Source organism: Schistocerca gregaria, chromosome X (genome assembly GCF_023897955.1).
Source record: "Schistocerca gregaria isolate iqSchGreg1 chromosome X, iqSchGreg1.2, whole genome shotgun sequence".
Classification (NCBI taxonomy): Eukaryota; Metazoa; Arthropoda; class Insecta; order Orthoptera; family Acrididae; genus Schistocerca; species Schistocerca gregaria.
The window spans coordinates 753,947,363-753,969,581 of NC_064931.1; the positions used below are offsets into that span (position 1 = coordinate 753,947,363).

The 22,219-nt window shown below is 38.9% G+C and overlaps 1 protein-coding gene across 3 annotated transcripts in view; it reads right to left on the bottom strand.

The window, feature by feature from the left end:
* The window catches only part of LOC126298884 (probable 28S ribosomal protein S6, mitochondrial), a 45,637-nt gene extending 25,707 nt beyond the window's left edge, over positions 1–19,930 (bottom strand). Inside the window, exons 1-5 of one of the 3 annotated variants that reach the window (XR_007552691.1) lie at positions 19,801–19,914; positions 17,592–17,731; positions 10,229–10,390; positions 2,359–2,458; positions 1,443–1,527 (exon numbers count right to left, since the gene is read on the bottom strand). Coding sequence is in view for 2 of the 3 variants with exons in the window: in XM_049990417.1 (XP_049846374.1) it covers positions 2,362–2,458; positions 10,229–10,390; positions 17,592–17,731; positions 19,801–19,845 (444 nt within the window). In the remaining variant the exon portion in view is untranslated. Of the gene's footprint in view, positions 1–1,442; positions 1,528–2,354; positions 2,459–10,228; positions 10,391–17,591; positions 17,732–19,800 lie in introns of all 3 variants that reach the window. The other 2 variants (XM_049990417.1, XM_049990418.1) reach the window with 2 other exon arrangements.
* Between the last annotated feature and the right edge of the window lie 2,289 nt (positions 19,931–22,219).

The window sequence follows — 22,219 nt, forward strand, 5'->3', positions numbered from 1 at the left end:
CACCTTCCCTCAGTTTATACCACTTTATACTGCTTCGTAAATTCCTATAATCTACCACTCTGCCATTCACTAAAAGCTGTTCTGGTTACACTGTTTCCTTCACCATCTCCATTTTTTGTACACCACATTACACCACTTTCTGATCCTATCAGTGCACCTTGTTACATGTGAAGAAGTCCTCAATTCCAAGTGCATTAGCCACCTTCAGTACCTTTTGGCAAAACATCACACTGTTCATCAGGATGTTGGAGACACACGCCCCCTGAAACCAGTTCATAATTTCTTCAAGCTCAGCATATTTAGAATAACAGACATAGTCAATCCTTTTTGAATTTGGACCAGGGTTACTTGTACTTTCCTCAACAGAGTCTTTGTTTTTGAAGATGATCTGCAGCACAGACATAGGTATCGCTAAACTCTGTGGTAATGACACACGTTCTGTGATGAATTTTAACTCTTTTGAGAATTGACAGTGTTTTCTTATCTCTTTTGGTAATATTTTCCATTTTAAAACTGGAAAGCATTAAATTTCTACTTGAGAGAAACAGCTAACAACACAACACTTTGATTACTTATGCAAGACTTTGAACCACATCACATGGTACACACAGTCCACTCTTGGCATGGTGGTCGACAGGGGTAACTACGTCGACTGGGATTTGTTGGTACAGTGAATGTAATCAGTCTTAGCTAGCAGATGACACTGCATTCAGTGCATATACAAACCATACACATAACTATATTATTACTAATAAATACTGGAAAGGGAACGTCCTCTGCATACAATCATAATCATAGGGTGAAGTTAACACTAAACAATACGGATACAATAATGTCCAGCAGACGATTAAGCACAAGTGTCACAAATTGTTCTGACTTTTACCAATTCAGATCTACTGAGTAGAGCACCCAGGGCACAAAAAAGTTAACTGTATAATGTCTGTAAACACTATTTGAAAGTCATTGTCATTTTATGTCAATTACATCATTTTTATGTACACGAATACTGTTTCTTAAAGCTTAAATTGTGGGAAAATTATAAGTAATTTACTGCAAAAAAGGGTGTGGATCAGCTTTGTGAACATAAGAATGCTGATGTGAGCAATAAAAAAAATGTTGTAAATGGAATGAAAAACATTAAATCTGGGAATGTAAAAGTGGGGTTTATACAGTAGATATTGTGTACATTAGGAAACCATCAGGACAGCCAAGCATGTTAATGTGCTGCTTTCAGGATTTGGAGAGGCGAGCCTGGCCCGGACTGAATGGAACTCATGAATTAATGACAGGGCTGGTGAACTGGCCAGGCTGGATGTAGTTTTTAGGTGATTTCCCACATTCAATTGAGTAAACGACAGCTGGTACCCGTGTCCCACCTCAGGTGTGCTACACCAACATTTAGAAAATGTTCTAACACTTGAATTACTTACTTACTTACTTACTCTAGAAGCAGACAGATGGAGGTGCACCCATTCCATACCCAGGAGAGTTGTGGGATCAGGAAGGGCAGCCAGTCACCAACTGTCACTGAATTGGAAAACCCGTATAATAATGCACACCCCATACAGAAATGGGAAAGAGGCGAAGAAGAGGAGGATGAGGAGGAGGAGGAGGAGGAGGAGGAGGAAAAGGAAGGTGTACAGTACAATAGCAAGAAATTTACATTATTTGAAAACACACAACTTTCAAGAAATAATGGTGTCTGTTCTTTTACACTACAGTAGTCATGTGTGTGTGACCACATATATGTACATGAAGAGAAATAGTGACTTCAGACACATGACAGAACTAAAACAATTCAATGATGACAAGTGAAAAGTTGTGTCACACTGGGGCCTGAACCCAGAATTTCTGCCTTAACTGCTTCAGCAACCTGAGCACACTTCCTCTTCAAAATAAACTCCCAACTTTTCCCACACTACTTCCATAGCAATAGCCCCCCCCCCCCCCCTTCCCCACAGTTCATTTTCCTTATTGCTCACAGCACCTTCCCTTATTGCTCAAAGCACCTTCCTGCAAGAGGGGAGACCTAGGGTGCATCCACACTGGAAGATATCATGAAATGCCATCAGGGTGTAGATATTACTATTATATGTGTGGTGTCTGATCTTTCATACATGTCCTAGGAAAACGGATAAGGGGGGGGGGGGGGGGGGCACTATGAAAGTAGTGTGGTACAAGTTGGAAATTTGGGTTGAATGGGAGGTGCTTGGATGGTCGAATTGGTTAAAGTGACCACTCGCATAATGTGAGAAATCCAGGTTCAAGTCCCAGTCCAGTACAAATTTTCATTTATTACTAACTTCTGAACATAATTGCCATAAATAACATGCAAGAAACATAAACAAAAATACTTACTGACTACTTGTTGAATGGATAGTAATCCAGAGATGTATTTGGGTTGAACTTTGGTTTTGCATCTTTTTTTGCTATTTCTAACAACTTCTGAACATCTTTCCTGCAAAAATGAGAAAGTATGTGATGCAATTAGTGAAAAAATTGAATCTCTAGTTTTAACATACACAAGTGGAACACAAAGAGAGTCCTTAATGTCCCAGAAATTCAATGTGGAACATTACTAAAATCACAATCAAATATTACTACAGAAAAAGGATGATTAAAATAATAAAATAGCAGCCAGAAACACACTGGGGATAAAGGTAAGGCATTTATTCCGGCAGAACTGGGAAAAAAAAAACCATGTGATGAGGGATATAATGACACAGACAATAAGTGAGGCAAAATAGCATGTGTCAACTTATGTAGTGAGCCAGATGACTTCAATTATAATACATTCAGCACAAGTTCTTTAATCAGCCATGGATTTAAGACATGAAAACTGGTAATCCCTATTACATCTCCAATATTTTAAAAAATAAATCATGGTATCAGTAATACCCTTAACCTCTTAGATTGTATCTAATTGGAGTGAAACAAATGCTAGGATTCCGTTCTAATGACTAGCTCTTCACATATTATAAGGACTTCTCCATTTACATTACTTTCAAACAGTTATTTCTTCTGTGTCTGACAACACCCAACAATTTAAAGTATTTCAGTTACTATTTTAATACTTAACAGCTGGAATACAGTATTTGATCAAAAGAATCAGGACACCTAATAGTGGATGTGGGGTGTGGCTATCCTTCACCTTTGTGACGGTTTGAACTCTGCTGAGGACAGTTTCAATTAGGCGTCTGGGTGTCTGTGGGGAAATGGTAGCCTACTCTTCCTAAAGAACCAGAGAAGGTAGTGGTACTGGATGCTGGGGCCTGGAGCAAAGTTGACATTCTCACTCATCACCAAAGGAAGGAAAATTAGAGTGTAACGTCCTGTCAACAACAAGGTCCTTAGAGAGGGAGAACAAACTCAAATTATGAAAGGATGGGAAAAGAAATTGATTGTGCCCTCTTCAAACAAATCATTTCAGCATTTGTCTGGAGTGATTTATGAAAATCACTAATTCATCCCAAAGGTGTTCATTTGGTTCAGATCATGACCCTGTGCATGACAGTACATTTAAGGAATGTTATTTTCCACAAACCAATGCCTCCCAGATGCTGCTTTAAAACAGACTGTATTGTCATGATGGTGCAATCAATCATCCCCTCTGAACTGGTGCTCTGCTGTATACAGTACACAATGCTGTAAAATGTGTTCATAAATGTGTAAAACGTGTTTCCTTAAGCACAATAAGGATGGCACACCCTAAACATAGGAAAAAATAATACAATAACACCACCTCCTCTATAATTCACTACTGGTACTACACATGACGGCAAGTAAAGTTATCCAAGCATTCGCCAAACCCAAATTCATTTGTCAGATTGGCGCAGGGTATAGCACGAATCATGACTCCAAATCACTCGTTTCACCATCCACCGTCCGGTAGTGTCACTCTTTACACCACCTCATGCATCGCTTAGCACTGGCTAAAGAAATGTGTGGCTTGTGGGGAACTGCTTGACCATTGTATCCCATTCTTTTTCACTCATTATGCTAGCTGGACTACTGGTAGCACTTTGGAACTCGTGAGCGATTCCTTCTGCTGATTTCATGCAATTTTTTTACAATCACCCTATACAACAACACTCATCAGGTTCCTGTCCATCAGTACATTAGGTCTGCCTGGTCTTTGTTTAGCTGTGGTTGTTCCTTCGCATTTCCATTTCACAATCACATTACCACCAGTCAACTTGCCAATCGGAAATGTCACTGATGGATTTGTTACTCAGGTGACAGCTAATGAATAATCCATGTTTGGAGTTACTGAACTCTTTTGACCTACCAGTTCTCCGTTACTGCTTCTCTACTGACAGCACAATACCCCCAGTCTCCTTTTATACTGGTGGGTCAGTGATCAGAGAGTGTATTCCAAATGTCAGAGTATTAGTGACAGTGATGAGATGTTACAACAGGTTTACATAAATAGGTACACCTGTACAAAATTTTGTTTTAAGACACCAGAGACAAGTTTAAAAGAAATATGAATGTGCAAGGCAAAGAAAGAAAAACAGGGAATATTAGGGTTCAATGTCCCATCAATAAAAAGGTCATTAGCAATGGAGCACAATCTCAGACTGAGAAAGGGTTGGGAATGAAATGGTCATGTGTTTTCAAAGGAGTCATCCTGGCATTCACCCAATGAGATTTTGGGAAATCACTGAAAAACTAATTTTAGATGACTGAATGGGGTTTTGAGCCATCATAATACCAAGTGTATTCTCATTGGGCCAGCTCACTCTGTTGCAAGATATAGGAGCAAATTGACCACAATAAATATAGTAGAGGAAAAAAATAAATACATAAAAGTAAATAAGTAAATAAAGATAATGCACCCTAATAAGAATATAAGGTTCAAATTATACATATTTTTCAGTCAAAGTGATCAGCAATGCTGAAATACCTCAGTTGTTAGCCAGTATTGAAAACAAACAGCTCAACGACTGACTGCGAAATTCGCAGCTGTGGATCCATACACACAAAAGACTTGTTTCATTACCAACAATAAAAACATTGATGCTTCATCATATGTACAGCTAAATCTATAATCTGTGAATAAGCATCATTTCCTGAACTGTATTTTTGGCTGAACTTAGCTTATTTATGGTGGCCAAAGCAATATACAAAATGATTTACACAGGGTAGAGAATCAGCTTTTCATTTGGTTATGTTTTACATTCCAGATTACACAGACAGACAAGCATATAATGCATTTGCTGAAAATTGAGGAGGAGAGCTACAGTTCAGTATAGGTTTTGAAAGTAACTCTGGCATCCCTGCCTGACAAGTTTGAAAGCTTGTCAGAATGCATGGACCTAGACGACAGCTGCTACGCAGTGCTTTTGATATTTGCGAGTGCTGCTGTCGTCGCTCCAGAGCTAGGTGCATCTCACGCCCAGGTGCCGGCATATTGGCACCTGTGACCACACTGTAAAGATAGCAGCACAGGGGCCCAGACCTCAGTCATGTTCCGACTGCACTCTCGTATTGTTCATTGTACTCAATGTCTAGGCTCTCAATTTGGTTTGATCTCCAGACTTGTCATTCTGTCATGTTATCTTCATCATTCCTCCATCACTGTTGCTGTCTTTCTGTGGCTTTCAGTGACACACAACTGACTCCCTTGGACAGTTGGCCCATGTCTTCTGGTCGTGCCAAATTTTGGTTACTATAATTGGCAACAGGGAAAATGGTTAACAGTGTCTTATGGATGTGAAACTCGTGCAACTTGTGGAACAGCTACAGCAACAGATGCTCCTGCAGAATTGCAACAGTAGTTAAAGCGGAAAACTAGTCACTCTTACTTTCTTGGGCTACCTCAGAGACATTTTTAAAACTAAATAACTTGGCTCCCCTCCAAAATCTGGTTGTACTAGCAATTCAGTAGGCATGTTTGTTGCTGTTGAACTATTATTCACAATGTTTACATGTGGTTGCATCACACGTTGAGTTTCATCAATGCTGCAAGCAACTGAGGCAGTCATATTGCTTATGGGTGACGGATTTTTAAGGACTGAGTTGACGTTGTGATTTCACTGGTGCAAACCCATCTTGTAAAACCTCATAAGCAGATTCCTTGATTTGAGGCATGTTGGTTCAATTGGTCCCCAATCTAGAAGTACAAACTGCAGCCCTCAGGCAGAACACTCTTTTCTTGAATGGTATTCTGAAAACTGTGCACTCTTTTGGAATCACACAGGTGGCCAATGAATATCTTATGGCAAGGGTTCAACCACCACCAAGGTGTCAAAATTCTCGCAAGTCCTTTTCCTGACGGCATTGTCATGATTCATCACTTTTGAACGGGTTAGTGGCCTGTGAGCAGCCAAGCACACGGCATCAGTGTAAGCAAAAGGGTCTCCCTTGTTGTCCCGCATGTTTCACAATGCACTAACATGCAAACTGACAGATCACTGGGCATCTCTGAACTGTCTGCTGTCAAGCATCGGGACAGTCAAACCCCACTCCACACTTGTGTCAAGTGACAATGTGTGAACTACACACCATTGTTCCCCAGGGCAATCCTCCCGCTACCAAGCTGTCTACTGATCTCACAATTGCACATCAGGATGTTTGTTTGTAGACATGGGAGTGACGGTTTCCCTTGTGAACCTCCCAACATATGCTCACCTGGGTTACTCAGCATTGGCTCCGCCCCCTCGCAAGTTGTTTGCATTATGATGACAGCTCAACTCTCCTCAGAGGTCAGTTCACAACTACAGCAGCAAACAAGGTTACATGGCTGATAACAGTTTGTTGCCAACAGTCATTCAGTTGAAAATGTTTTCAGCCTGGATGCCTTCTCACTGATTGTGTTCTTCATCACGGGCAAAGTTCAGGTTCCAGATATGGTTCCCTTTCAGGAACTTGATGACCCTTGTGCCTCTTTTGTGTCTGTCTGGTCCTGGCCTGGGGAGCACCACCATTTTGAGGCATATGTTTCTATATCTCCAGATACAATGCAGTGTTTCTGTCAGGCATGTGCACTTCCAGTCTCCCTACGGCCAGCAGTTAAGCCCAAATTCGAATGGCTTCATAAAGCTAGGGTAACTGAACCTGTCAAAACTAGTCCTTGGCCCACACTACTGGTAGTGGTTAAGAAACAGAATGAATCCTTCCAGTTCTGTGGAGATTTTGGGTGAACAATCGATGCCCAAGTACACGTTGAAGCCTATCTCATATCATGTCCGCAGAATCTCCTCACAAAGCTTGTCAGTGCTTATTTACAGACCCCACTGGATGAGGAATCACTATGTTTTATGGTCATCAATACACTCTTTGGTTTATACAAATACAAACGTTTGTCCGTCGCATTCTCTTCCATTATCGCAATCTTGAAGAGATATCTTGTACAGTTAACCATATCCATTCCAGCTTGTACCAATTACCTAGATGACCTATTTACTATGCTGTTACTGCAGAGCTAAAGTGATGCCTAAAAAAATGCCAGTTGTTTTAGGAGCAGGTGGAGTACCTTGGACACATGCTCAACAAAAATGGGAATCAGCCCACTGACTGCAACGTTGCGGCCGTTGACTCTCTCCCACATCTGAAAAATCTACAGAAGCTGCAGTCTTTTTTAGGTAAAGTGAATTATTATTCTAAGTTCCTCCTGCAAGCACCACACATTATACACCCACTCAATCAGCTGGAAAAGAAGGGCATTCAGATACAGAGGTCAGCTGCCTGTGAACATGCTTTTCCCAGCTGAAGCACAAGATACACTTGGTGCATTCCCTTACACCCTTTTCTCCATCACGTCCCCTTGTTTTGGCTGTTGACAACTCCCCCTATGCCAATGGTGGTGCTGGGGCATTGTAATCGATATGGTATTGAGCAACCCATCACCTACGCTTCGAAGACACTGATGTCAGAAACTACTCACAGATCGAGGTAGAGACTTTGGCATTCATCTATGCCATTAAGAAACTCCATGTGTACCTCTTTGGGACAAAGTTTATCCCCATTACTGGCCCAAAACCACTGGTAGCACTCTTTGGGCCACACTCTCAGCCTCCAGAGTAGACATCTCAAAGGCTCCAGTGCTGAGCTATTTTCCTTAGTTCTTACAATTACACCATTAAGTACAAGCCTACTGTGCAACTTGCAAATGCAGATGCGCTCTCTCATCTACCCTCAGGGCCAGAGCCGGTGTTTGACGAACACGAAATCTTCTGTTTCCGCATTGACACCAAACAACAATGCACCTTGGATAGGTTTCCCATTACTGCTACTCACATCGCTGCATACATGCTCTGTGACCCTATCCTATGGTTTATTGTGCACTATGTGCTACATGGGTGGCCCAATTATTTTTCCAAATCTGCTGATCCAGAACTCAGGGTCTCGGCTTGCCTTTGTAATTGTCTGTCCTCTGTCTCCAATATTCCTCAGCTGGATGTGGAAGCAGATATTCACCATGTTGTCATCCCAAGTACATTACTCCACTTCAGTCTTTTCCACCCTGGCCCACTCCCCATTGAACCTGGGGCCACATTCACCTGGGCTTAGCTGGTCCCTTTCTCTCTATGTTGCTGATTGTCATGGATGCCTATTCCATATAGCCTTATGTGGTTAACATGGCATCCACCACTACGACCAGCACACACAATGCAATTACCTGGATTCTCGTCATCAATGGGCTTCTCTGCACTCTTGTGTCTCACAACGGACCCCAATTCATGGTGATGGCCTTGATCAGTTCTGCAATGTCAGTGAAATCAAATACTTGTTTAGCTCAACTTTTCACCCATTCTTCACTGGTGAAATGGAGAGGGCGATGTGTACATTTAAACAAAAAATGTTAACATCAGTGGGCACACCCAGCACTGCAGCAGCACTAACAATGTTTTTGAGCACCTACAGGACCACTCCTGTCCATGACTGTAACACAGCAGAGCTCCTCCATGGGCAACTGCCACATACTTTCCTCCAACCCATAGCACTACAGCCCTCAGAAACCCTGATCTGAAAAGCTGAATAATACCCTCCAGGTTCAGCTGTTTAGGTGTGCTGGCATGTAACAAAACCTTTGTGGATGTCAGCTACAGTGGTGGCCATCCACGGTGGTGCCTTATGACAGTTGATACTCTGAGGGGTTTGGAGTGTTGGCACACCAATCAACTCCTTCCTTGCCTACTGACTGTGCCACCATCAGTGGGTCACTCAGAGTTGATTGGAATGCGCTCTTGCATATCCCTCAACCACACGGGTGCAATTTGTGCTCCAGGCCACCATCAGCGGTTGCCATGGATGCAGGTATGGAGGTTGATACCTCACTGTAGCACCCATCCACTCAACAGTTATCTCCCATATTGCCATTCCCCTGCACATTGCCTGACGTCCTGTGTTCCTTCTTGCAGCTGGCGGGCTCCTTCATCAAGACGTGAACTGTGCCAGCAGTTCACCTTCCAAAACTTTGTCCAGGACGCTTCAAATGCATTCATTTGGGGGTGGGGGTGGGGGGTGGGGGGGGGGGGAGGAGGGAAGAGGAGGAGAATCCTGATATCCCATCCTAATGAGTTTAAAAGACCCCACCCCCCTCCCCAGAACGCATGGACATAGATGACAGCCGCAGGCAGAGCTCCTTATATTTGTGAGTGCTGCTGTTGCCACCTCAGTGCTAGGCACAGGCCACGTACCACACCCCAACCTATCGGCACCTGTTGGCATGCTATAAAACCAGCAGTGCAAGGGCCCAGATCTCAGTCATGTTCCAACGGCACTCTCGTATTGTTCACTGTACTCAGCATTTGTTGGTTCTTGATATTACTATATCTAGGCTCTCAATTCAGTTCGCTCTCCAGACTTGTCATTCTGTTGTGTTGTCCTCGTTGTTCCTCCATCACTGTTGTCGTTCCGTGGTTTTTAGTGAATCATCCTTAACTCCCTCGGTCAGTTGGCCAGCGCCTCCTGGTCGTGTCGAATTCTGGTTGCTATAGTAACATATTTGCAAAGGTGTGCAAAATGCAGTTCTTAACAGCTGTATGGCAAAACTGAGTAAATAACAGATCATAGACTTTTCTACAGAAATGTCTCAGCATATGTTTCAAATGATATAGGGAATACACACCAAATTTAAATCAGGTTGCACCATCATTAAAATTGCTTATTTGCTCTGTTCTTATTGGAGACAATGATCTGCAGGCCCAATACGAGGAGATAGGCTTATGTATAATATTTATCACAAATAATTTCAGAGGAATTATTTATAAAACATGATTACCTGTATGCTGCAGGCAGGCACTCCTCTTCAAATGTGCACTCAAACTCTTCTTTTTCATGTGACCTGTAAATCCTGGAACGCAGGACATCTACATCTCTGTGAAATTCATCAATCAAGTAGTCTATTGTTTTTGGTGAAGTGTCAAATTCAATCAAAAAGTAACTGAAAAAAATGACAAAGTAAAATCATAAAGCCACACAGAAAAGTGTGTTCATAAAACACATAATGATTTCTAAGGAACAACCAATAAATAACTACAGGATAGGTGGCACTGTACTCACTCTATATTTACCTTAAAAAGCAATCAAGAAAACTTTTAGATATGATGTTTCAACACAAACAACACAACACAGAAAAAAATCAGTAGTTAATTACTTACTGACTACATGACCATAGTTGATAATAATACAAAACACATGTATTTTTATGCGAGAGATGAAAGGCATATATGATCCCAGGATGAATCTTTCACCCTGTATTGGAATGTGCATAATTTTGAAACTTTCTGGTAGATTAAAACTGAGGTGGTCTAGGACCTGAACACAGTACCTTGCCTTTCAGCGGCAATGCTTAAAAAAAAAAAAAAAAACACCTTCTAGGTTCAAGTCTCAGTCTGGCACATAGTTTTAACATGCCATGAAGTTTCAGAACATGTGACTGTCCTTAAACTAACTATTCCAATAATATGGTTTTGTTACATGTGAGATAAGGTGTGCCGAATGTAGTTCTTAACAGCTGAATGAGAAAACTGGGGAAATAACAGATCACAGTCTTTTCTACAGAAGCATTGTCGCCTGACCATGCTGGGCTTGTTATTGCCATGGAAGATACAGACTCCAGTTATTTTTGGCATATGACCCTGTTCATTGCACATGAAAATGGTTGTGGATGGCAGGTTATGTTGGGGGCCTGAAGATGACACCATGTGGTGTTGAAACTGGTAGCATGTTTTAAAAAGAATAAATGACATTAGATCCAAATACAGCCATTGGTTTTCTCATCGTTATTCAAGTACTATGTGTACAGATGCAGCCCCATTTGATGGATTACCAGAATTTTTATAAAAGTGTATTTTCTGATCTTGAAGCAAAGCTATCAACTACATGAACTCAGTTTCTTGTAGACTAAATGGGCATCTGAAACTGCATAAGCAGGGTGTACCCATCCATCCAGCTGTATCCTCATCCACAGCTCCATCTCACAAACTGGGAAATAAATTGGACAGTATGATAAAAAGTAACATCAAATTCAAATCAAAGCATAGTTGTTCAAACTTTGGGGATCTTGTAAATAAAACAAAAAATTTATACATCACACACAGTGCTAAATTAGTATCATTTAATGCCTGCACTTTATTTTCCAACATACCAGTACAAGACTGTACTCATATTCTGACATATACTGTACTGGCCTGATGTTAAGTCTGTGAAAGTGGATGACTCGAGACTGACACTCAGCTCACTTAGCACAAAAACTTCCTAGATCTGACTAATGCCATCAGTACAAAAACAAATTGTTTCAAAATCTATGGAAAACCTACAGCTACAGATATGGCAATACCTTCTTGCTCACTACACCCAGTTACACGCATACATGCACTTTCTATTCAACAGCGCACTGTCTCTTATCCGTTCCTTGTCCAAAGAAGATTTCAAAGCAGAGTCATACACAATAAAATTTAATGCCTCAACCAAAGGCTGTAGCCCTGTCTTGATTGATCACACCTTGCATAAGAAATAAAAATTGATAATTGTACCCCCCTCTATGCACTGTCTGCTGTTCCTCCCAATGTTTGCAGAATGTGAAGTGCAATCCCATACCTCACCACATCTTGTATAGAAAGCAAAAATCAAAAAGGATTCCACAGTAAATGCACCAAGGAAATCAGATACATTTTTGGTAGTGGCGGGACCTGAGGATGAATGCAATGTGCTGCCAAAACTAGTCGTATTATGGAATAAAGACAGTCTCAAGATACAGCTGTGATGGTACTTTTTCATATAAAAATTATACTCCTGCTCTATATGCCCAATGATGTTTCTTCCACTTTTGCAAGAAGTGATATACAATCCCACATCCAGGAAAGGTGTCACACAGTGTAACCAATACACTGAAATACAGCAAATATAGGATTTCCCACTATGTAAGGAACACCACATCACAGTTTATTTTCAGTAGGAAAGATAAGACCCAATTACTAGCCAACAGTGGAGTATATACAATTGACTGTGGTAAGTTTTTTATTGGACAATAAAGTCATAGTAACTAGGTTGGTTGAACATGAACAGGGGTTGCATAATTATGACTCTACATTTTCTGAGCATGTACTGACTGAGGGACACAGCTAACAGCCACAGTCCCATGTCCTCCACTTAGCAACCGACAAATACTGAGTATGTTTGAATTCCTGGAAATCAAAAATATCTGGCCCATAGTCCTGATTTAATATCACATGACCAAACACAGCTCCAATACAACCCCCTCTTCTAAACTTAACTTAATCCTCACAGTTTTCCAATGCTTCCCACACTGTCTGTTCCTTTCCATCCTTCCATTTCCCTGTATTTTTTATTTATGTTATTGTGACTGCCCATGTGCTCCATTTATTCTGTTTTTATAACTACTGACTCCATCTTTTAATATGTTTCTGTATCACTTTCCATGTGTAATACATGTTCAAGCTATTTTTTAATACTCTTGTCAAGTACTAAATTTATTTTATTATGATTGTCCATACATATTCTGTTGTTACAACTGTCAATTCTATATTTTGTTCTGTTTCTGTATCACCTCCTATATGTAATACCTCTTTGAGTTATTGTTCAGTGCTCTTGTCTAATTTTATTGGGTCAACTGAAATATGCAGCACAGGTCACTGGCTTTGACTTTTAAATGCGCTGTGTTATGTGACATCATGGCCATGCACTGTATTTGAAATGGATGGTTTGGGGGTGACATTTTGCTGTTTGTAGTGGCATCCTCTAGTGTAGAATGTCGATGAATCGAAGTTGCTTTTGAGTGTTGCCAGTGTGTAGGAGAGATGGGGAGTTGTTTGCCAAGCATTGTATATTATTTCTCTGCTTCATAATGAAATTGGGACTTTTGAGCTTTGTGAATGAGTTATTGAAGTGTGGGTAGTTACTGGCCACAGATTTGTTTTTGGCTTTGGAACTGTTAGTTCGGCATGTTAATGGTCAGAGATTTAATTTTTGCTTTGAATTTGTTAATAGTTATGTATGTAGTGTGGAAATTCACTACTAGGTCATCGCATGCCACAGTGGGTGATGATATGGCCACCAATGAAAAAATTTGCCCAGTGTAATTTTTTTAAGAGTAGGTATGGTGTGTGTGTTTAATTTATGTGCATGACTGTATTTTAAGTGTATAGTGATGTAAATGGAATTTTTTATGAATTTGTGAGTTGCATTATTGATATGCAATTTTAGGTTTTGGTATCATGGAATTTGTTCTAGACATTTTAGTTAACTGAGATTTTTTACAACAGCAGTCAGTGCAGCGAATAATGGGTTTTTATGTACTGTGTAGTATGCTCTATGCACATAGGTCAAGCGAAGTCTACAACACTAGTTTTTGAAATAAGCCATGGTTTCTTGGCATCATGGACTATGTTGTAGCAATGTAGGTCACGTGATGTTTTTGATATCAGTTTTTGAGTTTAGTGTTAATGTTTTTCTGGTTTGTTCATTTTAACTTTAATAATTTTAACTGTATTACCACTGCACTGTCAAAGATTAAATTTACTCTTTGTTTGTACCGCACTCTTCATGTGTAACATTTTTATCAATGTTGGTCATGAATATTGTACCATTTCTCAGAACAACAGTCAGTTAAAATTTGATGATGGTCTCTGTGACCTGAGACGCAATTAACAAAATAAATTAATACTGTAGAACACACATAACATTGTGCTTTTCATTCACAATTACAATTCTTTCATGTATTACACCAGTACGTCAACGGTGCATGACTCTTCTATATATATACTGAGTGTCTCCCCTATGAGTTTATATATATACTGAGTGTCTCCCCTATGAGTTTTTAGGTGTATTTTCTCTGGTGTTTTGTCAGATACTACAATTTCACTTTTGCAACATGTAGCTGATGTCAGCCCAAACAAATTCTACTCATCATGTCTTTCATATGACGCTCAATGCTGACAGAATGTGTCTGCTTGTTCCCCGTTTCAAACAAAGTGATTTCTAAATCAGATTAGTCTAGTGGAATATTTTTTTCACTGATGTATATTAACAGGAACACTAAAACACAAAGAATAATCAGTACTACTGCAGAGACTGAGTAGCGCATTTCTACATGGTGGTAGCAGTCAGTGTGGGTCAGGGCGGTGCTTGTCACTGCACGAATACTCGGCATTCTGCATTTTACTGTCCTGTTAACTTATACTAGTAAAAAAGATATCACACTAGACAACTTTGAGACTGCTCTGTTGAATGGGCATATAAAATTCCACTTTCTGAGTAAATATCATTTTGTTTGCAATGAGGAACAATTTGACACTGTCCATCGATGCTGGGCGGTGCTCGAAAGACATGATGAGCATACTTGTATTGGCTGACACCAGCTACATGTTGTAAAAACAAAACTGTGAATATCTGTGAGACACCAGAGTAAATGTGTCAGGTGACTCTTAGGAGAGAGACACACTGTGTGTGTGTGTGTGTGTGTGTGTACCAAATAGACCATGTAATGATTTCATACCCAGTCGAGAAAGAGATCCATGACATTTGAGTTCACAGAGGTGTGAATGTTGATTCAAACCACTACCTCACTTGAATCAAAATCAAATTCTCACCAAAGAAAATCCTTCAGAAAAGAACCCACATAGAGAAGTTTGACACAAAAAAGATCATAGAATCCAACAAAAAGCAGGAATGGAAAATATGACAACCACACATGGGAAGAATTCTATACAAAGATCACACAAAATGCAAAAAGATGCAAACAAGCATTCCAGGAATACAACAATAAAATATCTCCTGAAAGCATATATCGTTTTAACGAGTACAGAAAACACGATGCAAACCTCATTAGGGAAATCAATAGAAAGTATATGAAGAAACAATTGGATGCTATAGAAGAAAACTTCTGCAAACACAGTGTAAGAAAATTCTACACAACTTTCACAAGGGAAGTCTGAGGGTACACATCTCAAAACTCACGTTTCAGAAAACAAGATGGAAAACTCGCATTAACTAATCAAGAGTATTGTCAGGAACAGGTACATTATTTCTCTGATCTCCTTAACTCTCCTGAAACTGAAACAAGATTCCCAATGCAAGACTGTGCCTCCACTCACCCAGAATCACTCTCACCAATATGTGACGAGATCCACAAACATATGCCTAAATGAAGAAACAATAGGATATCTGGTGAAGACAGCATCATTGCAGAACTAACATAAAACCTTGGAAGAAAATCTTCACAAATACTTACATAAATAATCACAACCTTCTGGCAAACAGAAAAATTTTCTGCCAACTGGAAATGTTCACTTCTCCATTCACTGCCCCAGGAATGGTATAGGGCAATCAAAATTTTCTGTGTGCTTACTTGAGAGAACACAAGAACAGTTAGAACACAAAATTGCTGAATACCAGGCAGCTCAATACCAGATAGGTAAAACTTTTAGGTAAAATTTTGCCATCACATGTGGTTTCATATTTGAGTATTAGATACGCTGACAGCATTCCTCCCCAAACTTATTCATTATTGATTTCTACATCATCTGAGAGGCAGAGGAGGAGGAAAGCTTACACATGCTGATAGGTGGTACTGCGATACCTGATAATGTCAAAAAGAGGAACCGGGAAGTACTCATCTAATTGGATGGGAGAAACAACATAAAAATATATTAAAACAAAGACTCCAAGACTTACCAAGTGGGAAAGTGCTGGAAGACAGGCACAATAAAATAACACACAAACAAAATTTCTAACTTTCGCAACCGATGGTTGCTTCTTCAGGAAAGCGGGAAGGAGAGGGAAAGACGAAAGGATGTGGGTTTTAAGGGAGAGGGTAAGAAGTCATTCCAATCCCGGGAGAGGAAAGACTTACCCTAGAGGGGAAAAGGACAGGTGTACACTCGCGCGCACACACACACATATCCATCCGCACATACACAGACACAAGCAGACATTTGTAAAGGCATTTTTCCCATGTGGAAGTTTCTTTCTATTTTATAAACAACATAAAAACCATGACAGGGCAAACAAGAATGTTACACGTTCTTTAATACAAAAGTATTTACATTCTACAAGTTCTTTAATTCAAAAGTATTTACACTTTGGTTAATACTGTAAAGTAACACTGAAATAGTATGGATCATATTCCTGACCTAAGAACCAAATAATCACCAAATTCTGGCATCATGTGAGTACTATAAAACACTCCCAGAGTAAGGGCAATTGCATAACAGTGGATGGATCATCACAGCCATTATTACTGTTTGCCCTGAGAAGAAAGAATGTAAACATCAACTTCTCTGCACCAATTATCAGTGTGGTAAAGAGAAAATTGTAATACTTTATATGGTGCCATCCATGTTCTCAGCTTGAAGTGTAAGTTGGTAGTGTCTGTTGCGAGTAACAATGTTGTAGCAGCTGATTTGTGTAACCAATGATGTAACAATTTGTTCTCATTTTGATCACAAGAGGAGATATATTAACTACTTAACATAACAACCTAAGTCTTTTGATACAACTTCGCAGAACTCTGCACACAACAACACAGTGAATAATGTAAACCAAATTACCTGCTTTCAAGCTAATACGGGCCACTGGCTGCACTACAGATTAGTCTGTCCCCACAATCAAGTTTTCACATCGACAACTGTAGGTTCACGAACTCAGAACCAAGATGTTACCTTCTGACATTAACAAAACTGTCACATGCCAACCTAACCAAGACACTGGTTTCTGCTACAGCTCAGTCTTTCATCTCAACCTAGACCAAATCATTAATGTGCTGTGCTATGATACCTCTAACACTGGAGAAAGCTTATATAAAATAAAATGCCGATGAAGCTTTTAAGTAAACAGAGAAATGTGTATGGAACATGTGACAATGAAGTTCACAGCTCTTTGGATACTACTGAGATGTTACAGCAAAAAAGTCAGAATGGAAAGTGTTTGGACATAAAGTTTAGTTCCAAATTTTGCTTCCTACAAATTGTTTATGCCAAAAGTACATTTGTCAATGTTATCATATGACAGACTCTGTTATAAAATACACCTTGTGTAGACATATGAGGCAGCACAGAAATTCTCAATATAAAGCATTTAGTTTACATTAACAGTCAGGATGAAAAATTGAAAAGTAACATTACCTGGCTTTTTTCTCAACAAGACCATGCTTTCTAATTTTGAAAGGTAACTGGCGTGTCCCAAGATTTTCAATCTTTCGTATGACACCACCTTTATCAAATATAGTTTGACTTGCACGTTTCAGCACAACAAATGTTTCTGGCTGAAATGAAGAACAATACATTTAATATTCAAAAGTAGTGCCTCAGAGTGAGAAGCACAGCACAAGAACACAGAAGTCTACCATAACTATCCAAATAATTAATACAAATTATTTGATATTTCTCACTGACAATAGCTGTGCTGAGAGAAAATAAGAATGAAACAAGGAAAAAATTGTGATAACAGAAATCTTACAGAAACCTTGTCTCTTCTTCCTTAAACATTTTTAAATAGGCTGTAACAATTTCTGAAGACTTTCAAATCTTTGAGTGTCAAACAATGGAAACTCCAGGTTGGAATAACAATATATGGAACAGGACAAATTGCTACTCACCGTAAAGACAATGAGTTGAGTTGTAGACAGGTGGAATGAAAACACTGATACACATGGAGCTATCGGCCAAAGCCTTCCTCAGAAAAGAAAACATACACAGATTTACACAAGCAAGCACCCCCCTCCCCCCATCTCTCACACAAACACACACACACACACTCTCTCTCTTGGCTGACAGCTGCATGTGTATGTCTTTCCTTGGTGCCTGTCTGCAACTCAACAGGTCATCTTTATGGTGAGTAGCAGTCTATCCTGTTCCTTGTATAAATCATTTAGTGTTTCGTCACACGGACAGGAGACACAATCATATACTTTTTTTTCCCCACAAGTTCTTCATGAGCACTGACCATATACAGTCTGTTCTCATTGAATAATTTATTTCCTCAGCCTTGGTGGTCCTTAGTAATTTCCTTTCCACATTTACACTTATGTCTTAATTTTTATTTCCAGCTAATTCTCCTCTGGGTCCATACTTCAAAGGCCTCAAAACAACCGCTCTTGATATCTTTATAGTTGTTACACTTTAGCACCATATTATGATACAAGCCACTTTATCTTGTCTGCTTATTCAATGCTCCACAGAATATTTTATTTTCTAGATTTTAAGGACTCTGCAAATACAATCAGTGTCTTTATTCTTTGCATCTTTGTTACCGCGCATTCTGCATTACAAACAACTTCTCACACTTATCTTTTTCCCACCACATTAATCTTTTAATAACTTGCATTCAGAAAAATTTGTTCTCCAATTTCTACTAAATGTCATTTCAATTTGAGCCAATAATGTCATACTATAAACAAATCTCATATATCTGACTTTCTTTTTCACATTTTTTATGGCTCCTTCATCTTCATGAAGACATTTCTTTTAACACTGTTCACCTTCCCTTTCCCAGCATGCTGACTAACCTTCCAATTGAAAGTTTCCAAGTGATTTTGCACTGTGGTTGTTACAAGGCTTGTCTGCAAGGCTCAGCAATAATCTCTGTGATTAGTGCACACACAAAGACAAGTTACACACTTGAGAGACAAAGGCTATATTGCAGGCAGTAAATAAAATGAAATCACCATTGATTCTTTTGTAAGCTCATCTTGTGAAATGTATTACAGCAAAATGGCTCAGCTTTTATGTGTCAGCACACTTCCTCCTTAGTAGCGCTACAGTAATTTTATGATATGCTATTGATGTTACAGATATTTATCATTTCAGAGTAATTTGGCAATGTCTATGGGCGAGACATGCAGCAGGTGAGGGCAAAATGAATGTGGTCTGAATGAAATTACTGTCACTCAGAAACATACTGAACTGCTAATTTTAAAATACACCAGAGGATTCAATCATTTACACTTAATGGTTGTCCACATTCTGTATTGTATCTATTGTATTACAATCCATTCACATTTGACATTAATGTCAAACTTCTAAACAACATAGGCAAAAGCCAGAATGTTACCGGTGTCTAGTTTTTTGTCTCATCTCTCCTAATCATACCCTGAAAATGGGGCTAGAGCGACAACTGGAGCAATGATAGCGAACAGAAAGACTGGCTGTTGTTTGATGCGGTTGTTTAACACTTTACACAGGCCTTTTTTTTTATTTTTTTTTTTTTACCGTGAAAAAGACTCGCTTACACAAATTACATTATATACAAATTACAGTAGTTCCGTAATTTGCAGATTAACACTGTCAATTCACCAGTTTTACCTTTTCCTTATCTGAGAAATAAAGTTCTTACCCGACTAAGTGTTTTAATTAATAATGGCATTTCATAAGTCGGCATGTTTGTGAGAATGTTTTTCTTCGGTTGTAAACAAACAAAACTTCCAACAGTACACACCAAAGAGCTTCGCAGTACAAGACGAAACAGGAAGAACCTGTGTCGACGCCAAAGATCGTTAACACGTACCACTGGGTGATCCAAAGGGGGGCTGAATTCTTTTGCATATGCATGTGGCAGCGTGAAAAAGAACTGAAATTATGACGTCACTTATTTAATAAAATGTCATCTCTTTTATTTCTCCAAAAGTAGGTAGGAAAATGTAGGTAAAATACAAAAGAGAGTTGAAGCACCAAAATATAATGCTAATTTTAAAAAAGTCATAAAATAAAGCTTAAAATCGAGATAATGTAGTGCACTTCAATGTGCTACAGAGTATCATATTAATAATGTGAAGAAAACCTATTGTGTTATGAAGGACGGGGTCCACTAATGTCATGTGTCAATAGATTTACACAAATATTACAATTATTTGTAAATATGTGGCAACACACTGACTACATTGGAATGGGAGAGTATTACCACTTCCTTTTAGAAAGGCTTAAAATTTCAATTATTACTGTGTGGTTTGCTTCTTCCGACCGTAGTGTAAGGACACGTTGGGAAAAAAACGTCGATTCATAATTGACGGGACGGAATGAAAAAGACTGAGTTAGACCAGTAAGTCAGAACATTCTTCAATGCATTTCAAATAGTGGCGTTTACATAGGCTATCAACGGAACGGAACAGGAACCGATGGAACAGGATGTCAAGATCAAGCTTTCTCGAGAGGAAAGTTTTGACGTTGAAAGTAGCGGGAAGAATTGTGTCGTCGTCTGCTAGCAGACCTTTTTTCAACAGGTTCTCAATGCAGGAGTGCTGAATCTTGTGTTTCTGCGTTTGTGGAGTCTTTAATATTTGGCCTTGTTTTCGTGACACATTGTAAATGTTCCATGAGGACATGGACAATTTTTACATTGAGTGTTCTTCCACAAGAGAGGAAAGATATTTCAAAACGAAAAATGATTAAGGTTCTACAATAACTGAGTAGAGCTGAGCTTACATTGTGTATCATTAAGCACAAACAGTAATGAATATGTAGTATTGTCATTTATTGGGATTCCTTCTAATTTTCCAACGATTTGCCTGTACATATGTTACTGTGAAAACCAGTTTTCAGTTAGAACATGTACTTACTAGTTAAAACTAGATTATACTAAGTACCATATTTGCAACTAGAATTTACTGCTGGTGCAAAATAAATGCCATTTAAACTTTGTTTCAACTAAACAAAATGTGTTTTGACAGAATTATTCAGATTTGTTTTGACCCAGGTCAACGTTCATTTAGCTTAGACAAGGCTCTTTCTGATCAACTGAGAAGAGTTTTCTGACTCTGACTAGTTGACTTGGTCTCATGATACCCACCTGTGCACACATACTCAGTTAGTATGCTGCTAAGCACATGTAGATCAACTCATATGAATTTCTCATGGCAGAACTAAATCAAGAAATGCAATGGAAAGAAGAATTAAAAAAAATAACATTACAAATTGGTGAACAGAAAAAAGGAAACCACTACAATGTGATGACATTAAAAACTTACGGTAAATTTGTGGATGAAACTGAAGAAGCACAATAGTTCAAAAAATCCTCACAGATACAGTAGAGAGTATTAAATTGATTCAACATTATTATTTACATGACCTTTTTAATTAATACTGTCAATATATCTGCAAAGTTCTTTGAAAATATTCGTTTAGTGCATGATTATACCATACTACACAACCCAAATGTATTTTTTAACCCCAGTTCAAAATTTATTGCTTTTGCTTGAATTATTTCCCCCAAACAAGCTTCTGTGGCTAAAACTATTTTTAACTAATCTTCAGAGTTAAAACTAATTTTATCAAAACTTCAAACATGTATAACAGTAAATTCTAAATATAGCTAGGAAATTCTAATTGTAATGAAAGCATTCAGTATAAAATAGTTTCAATTAGAGAAAATGTATTGTAAGTAAAAACTGGTTTTGTCTACGACATACATTTTATAAAGTCGGTGACAGGTTGCAGCTCTCACATTATCTCTTTTTAGCTTTAAATCTTGAGCTACTTTACTTATCATAAGATTAATATTATATGATAGCTTTTTACAATCCACACAAAGGTGTATTATCATACGATTTTTCTGCATCTATAAATACTAAGTAAAGAGGCTGATTTCTAATGTTTTTCAGTTATTTATTAGAAACAAAATACATGGTCTATAGCTAATCTCCCTGCTCTGAAGCCAGCACATTATTCCGAGCCAACTCCCCATTCATTGGAGAACAAAAATGTTAAAAGACCTAAAAGAATACAGCTTATCTTTTTCATTTCGAATTGATTTTGACATA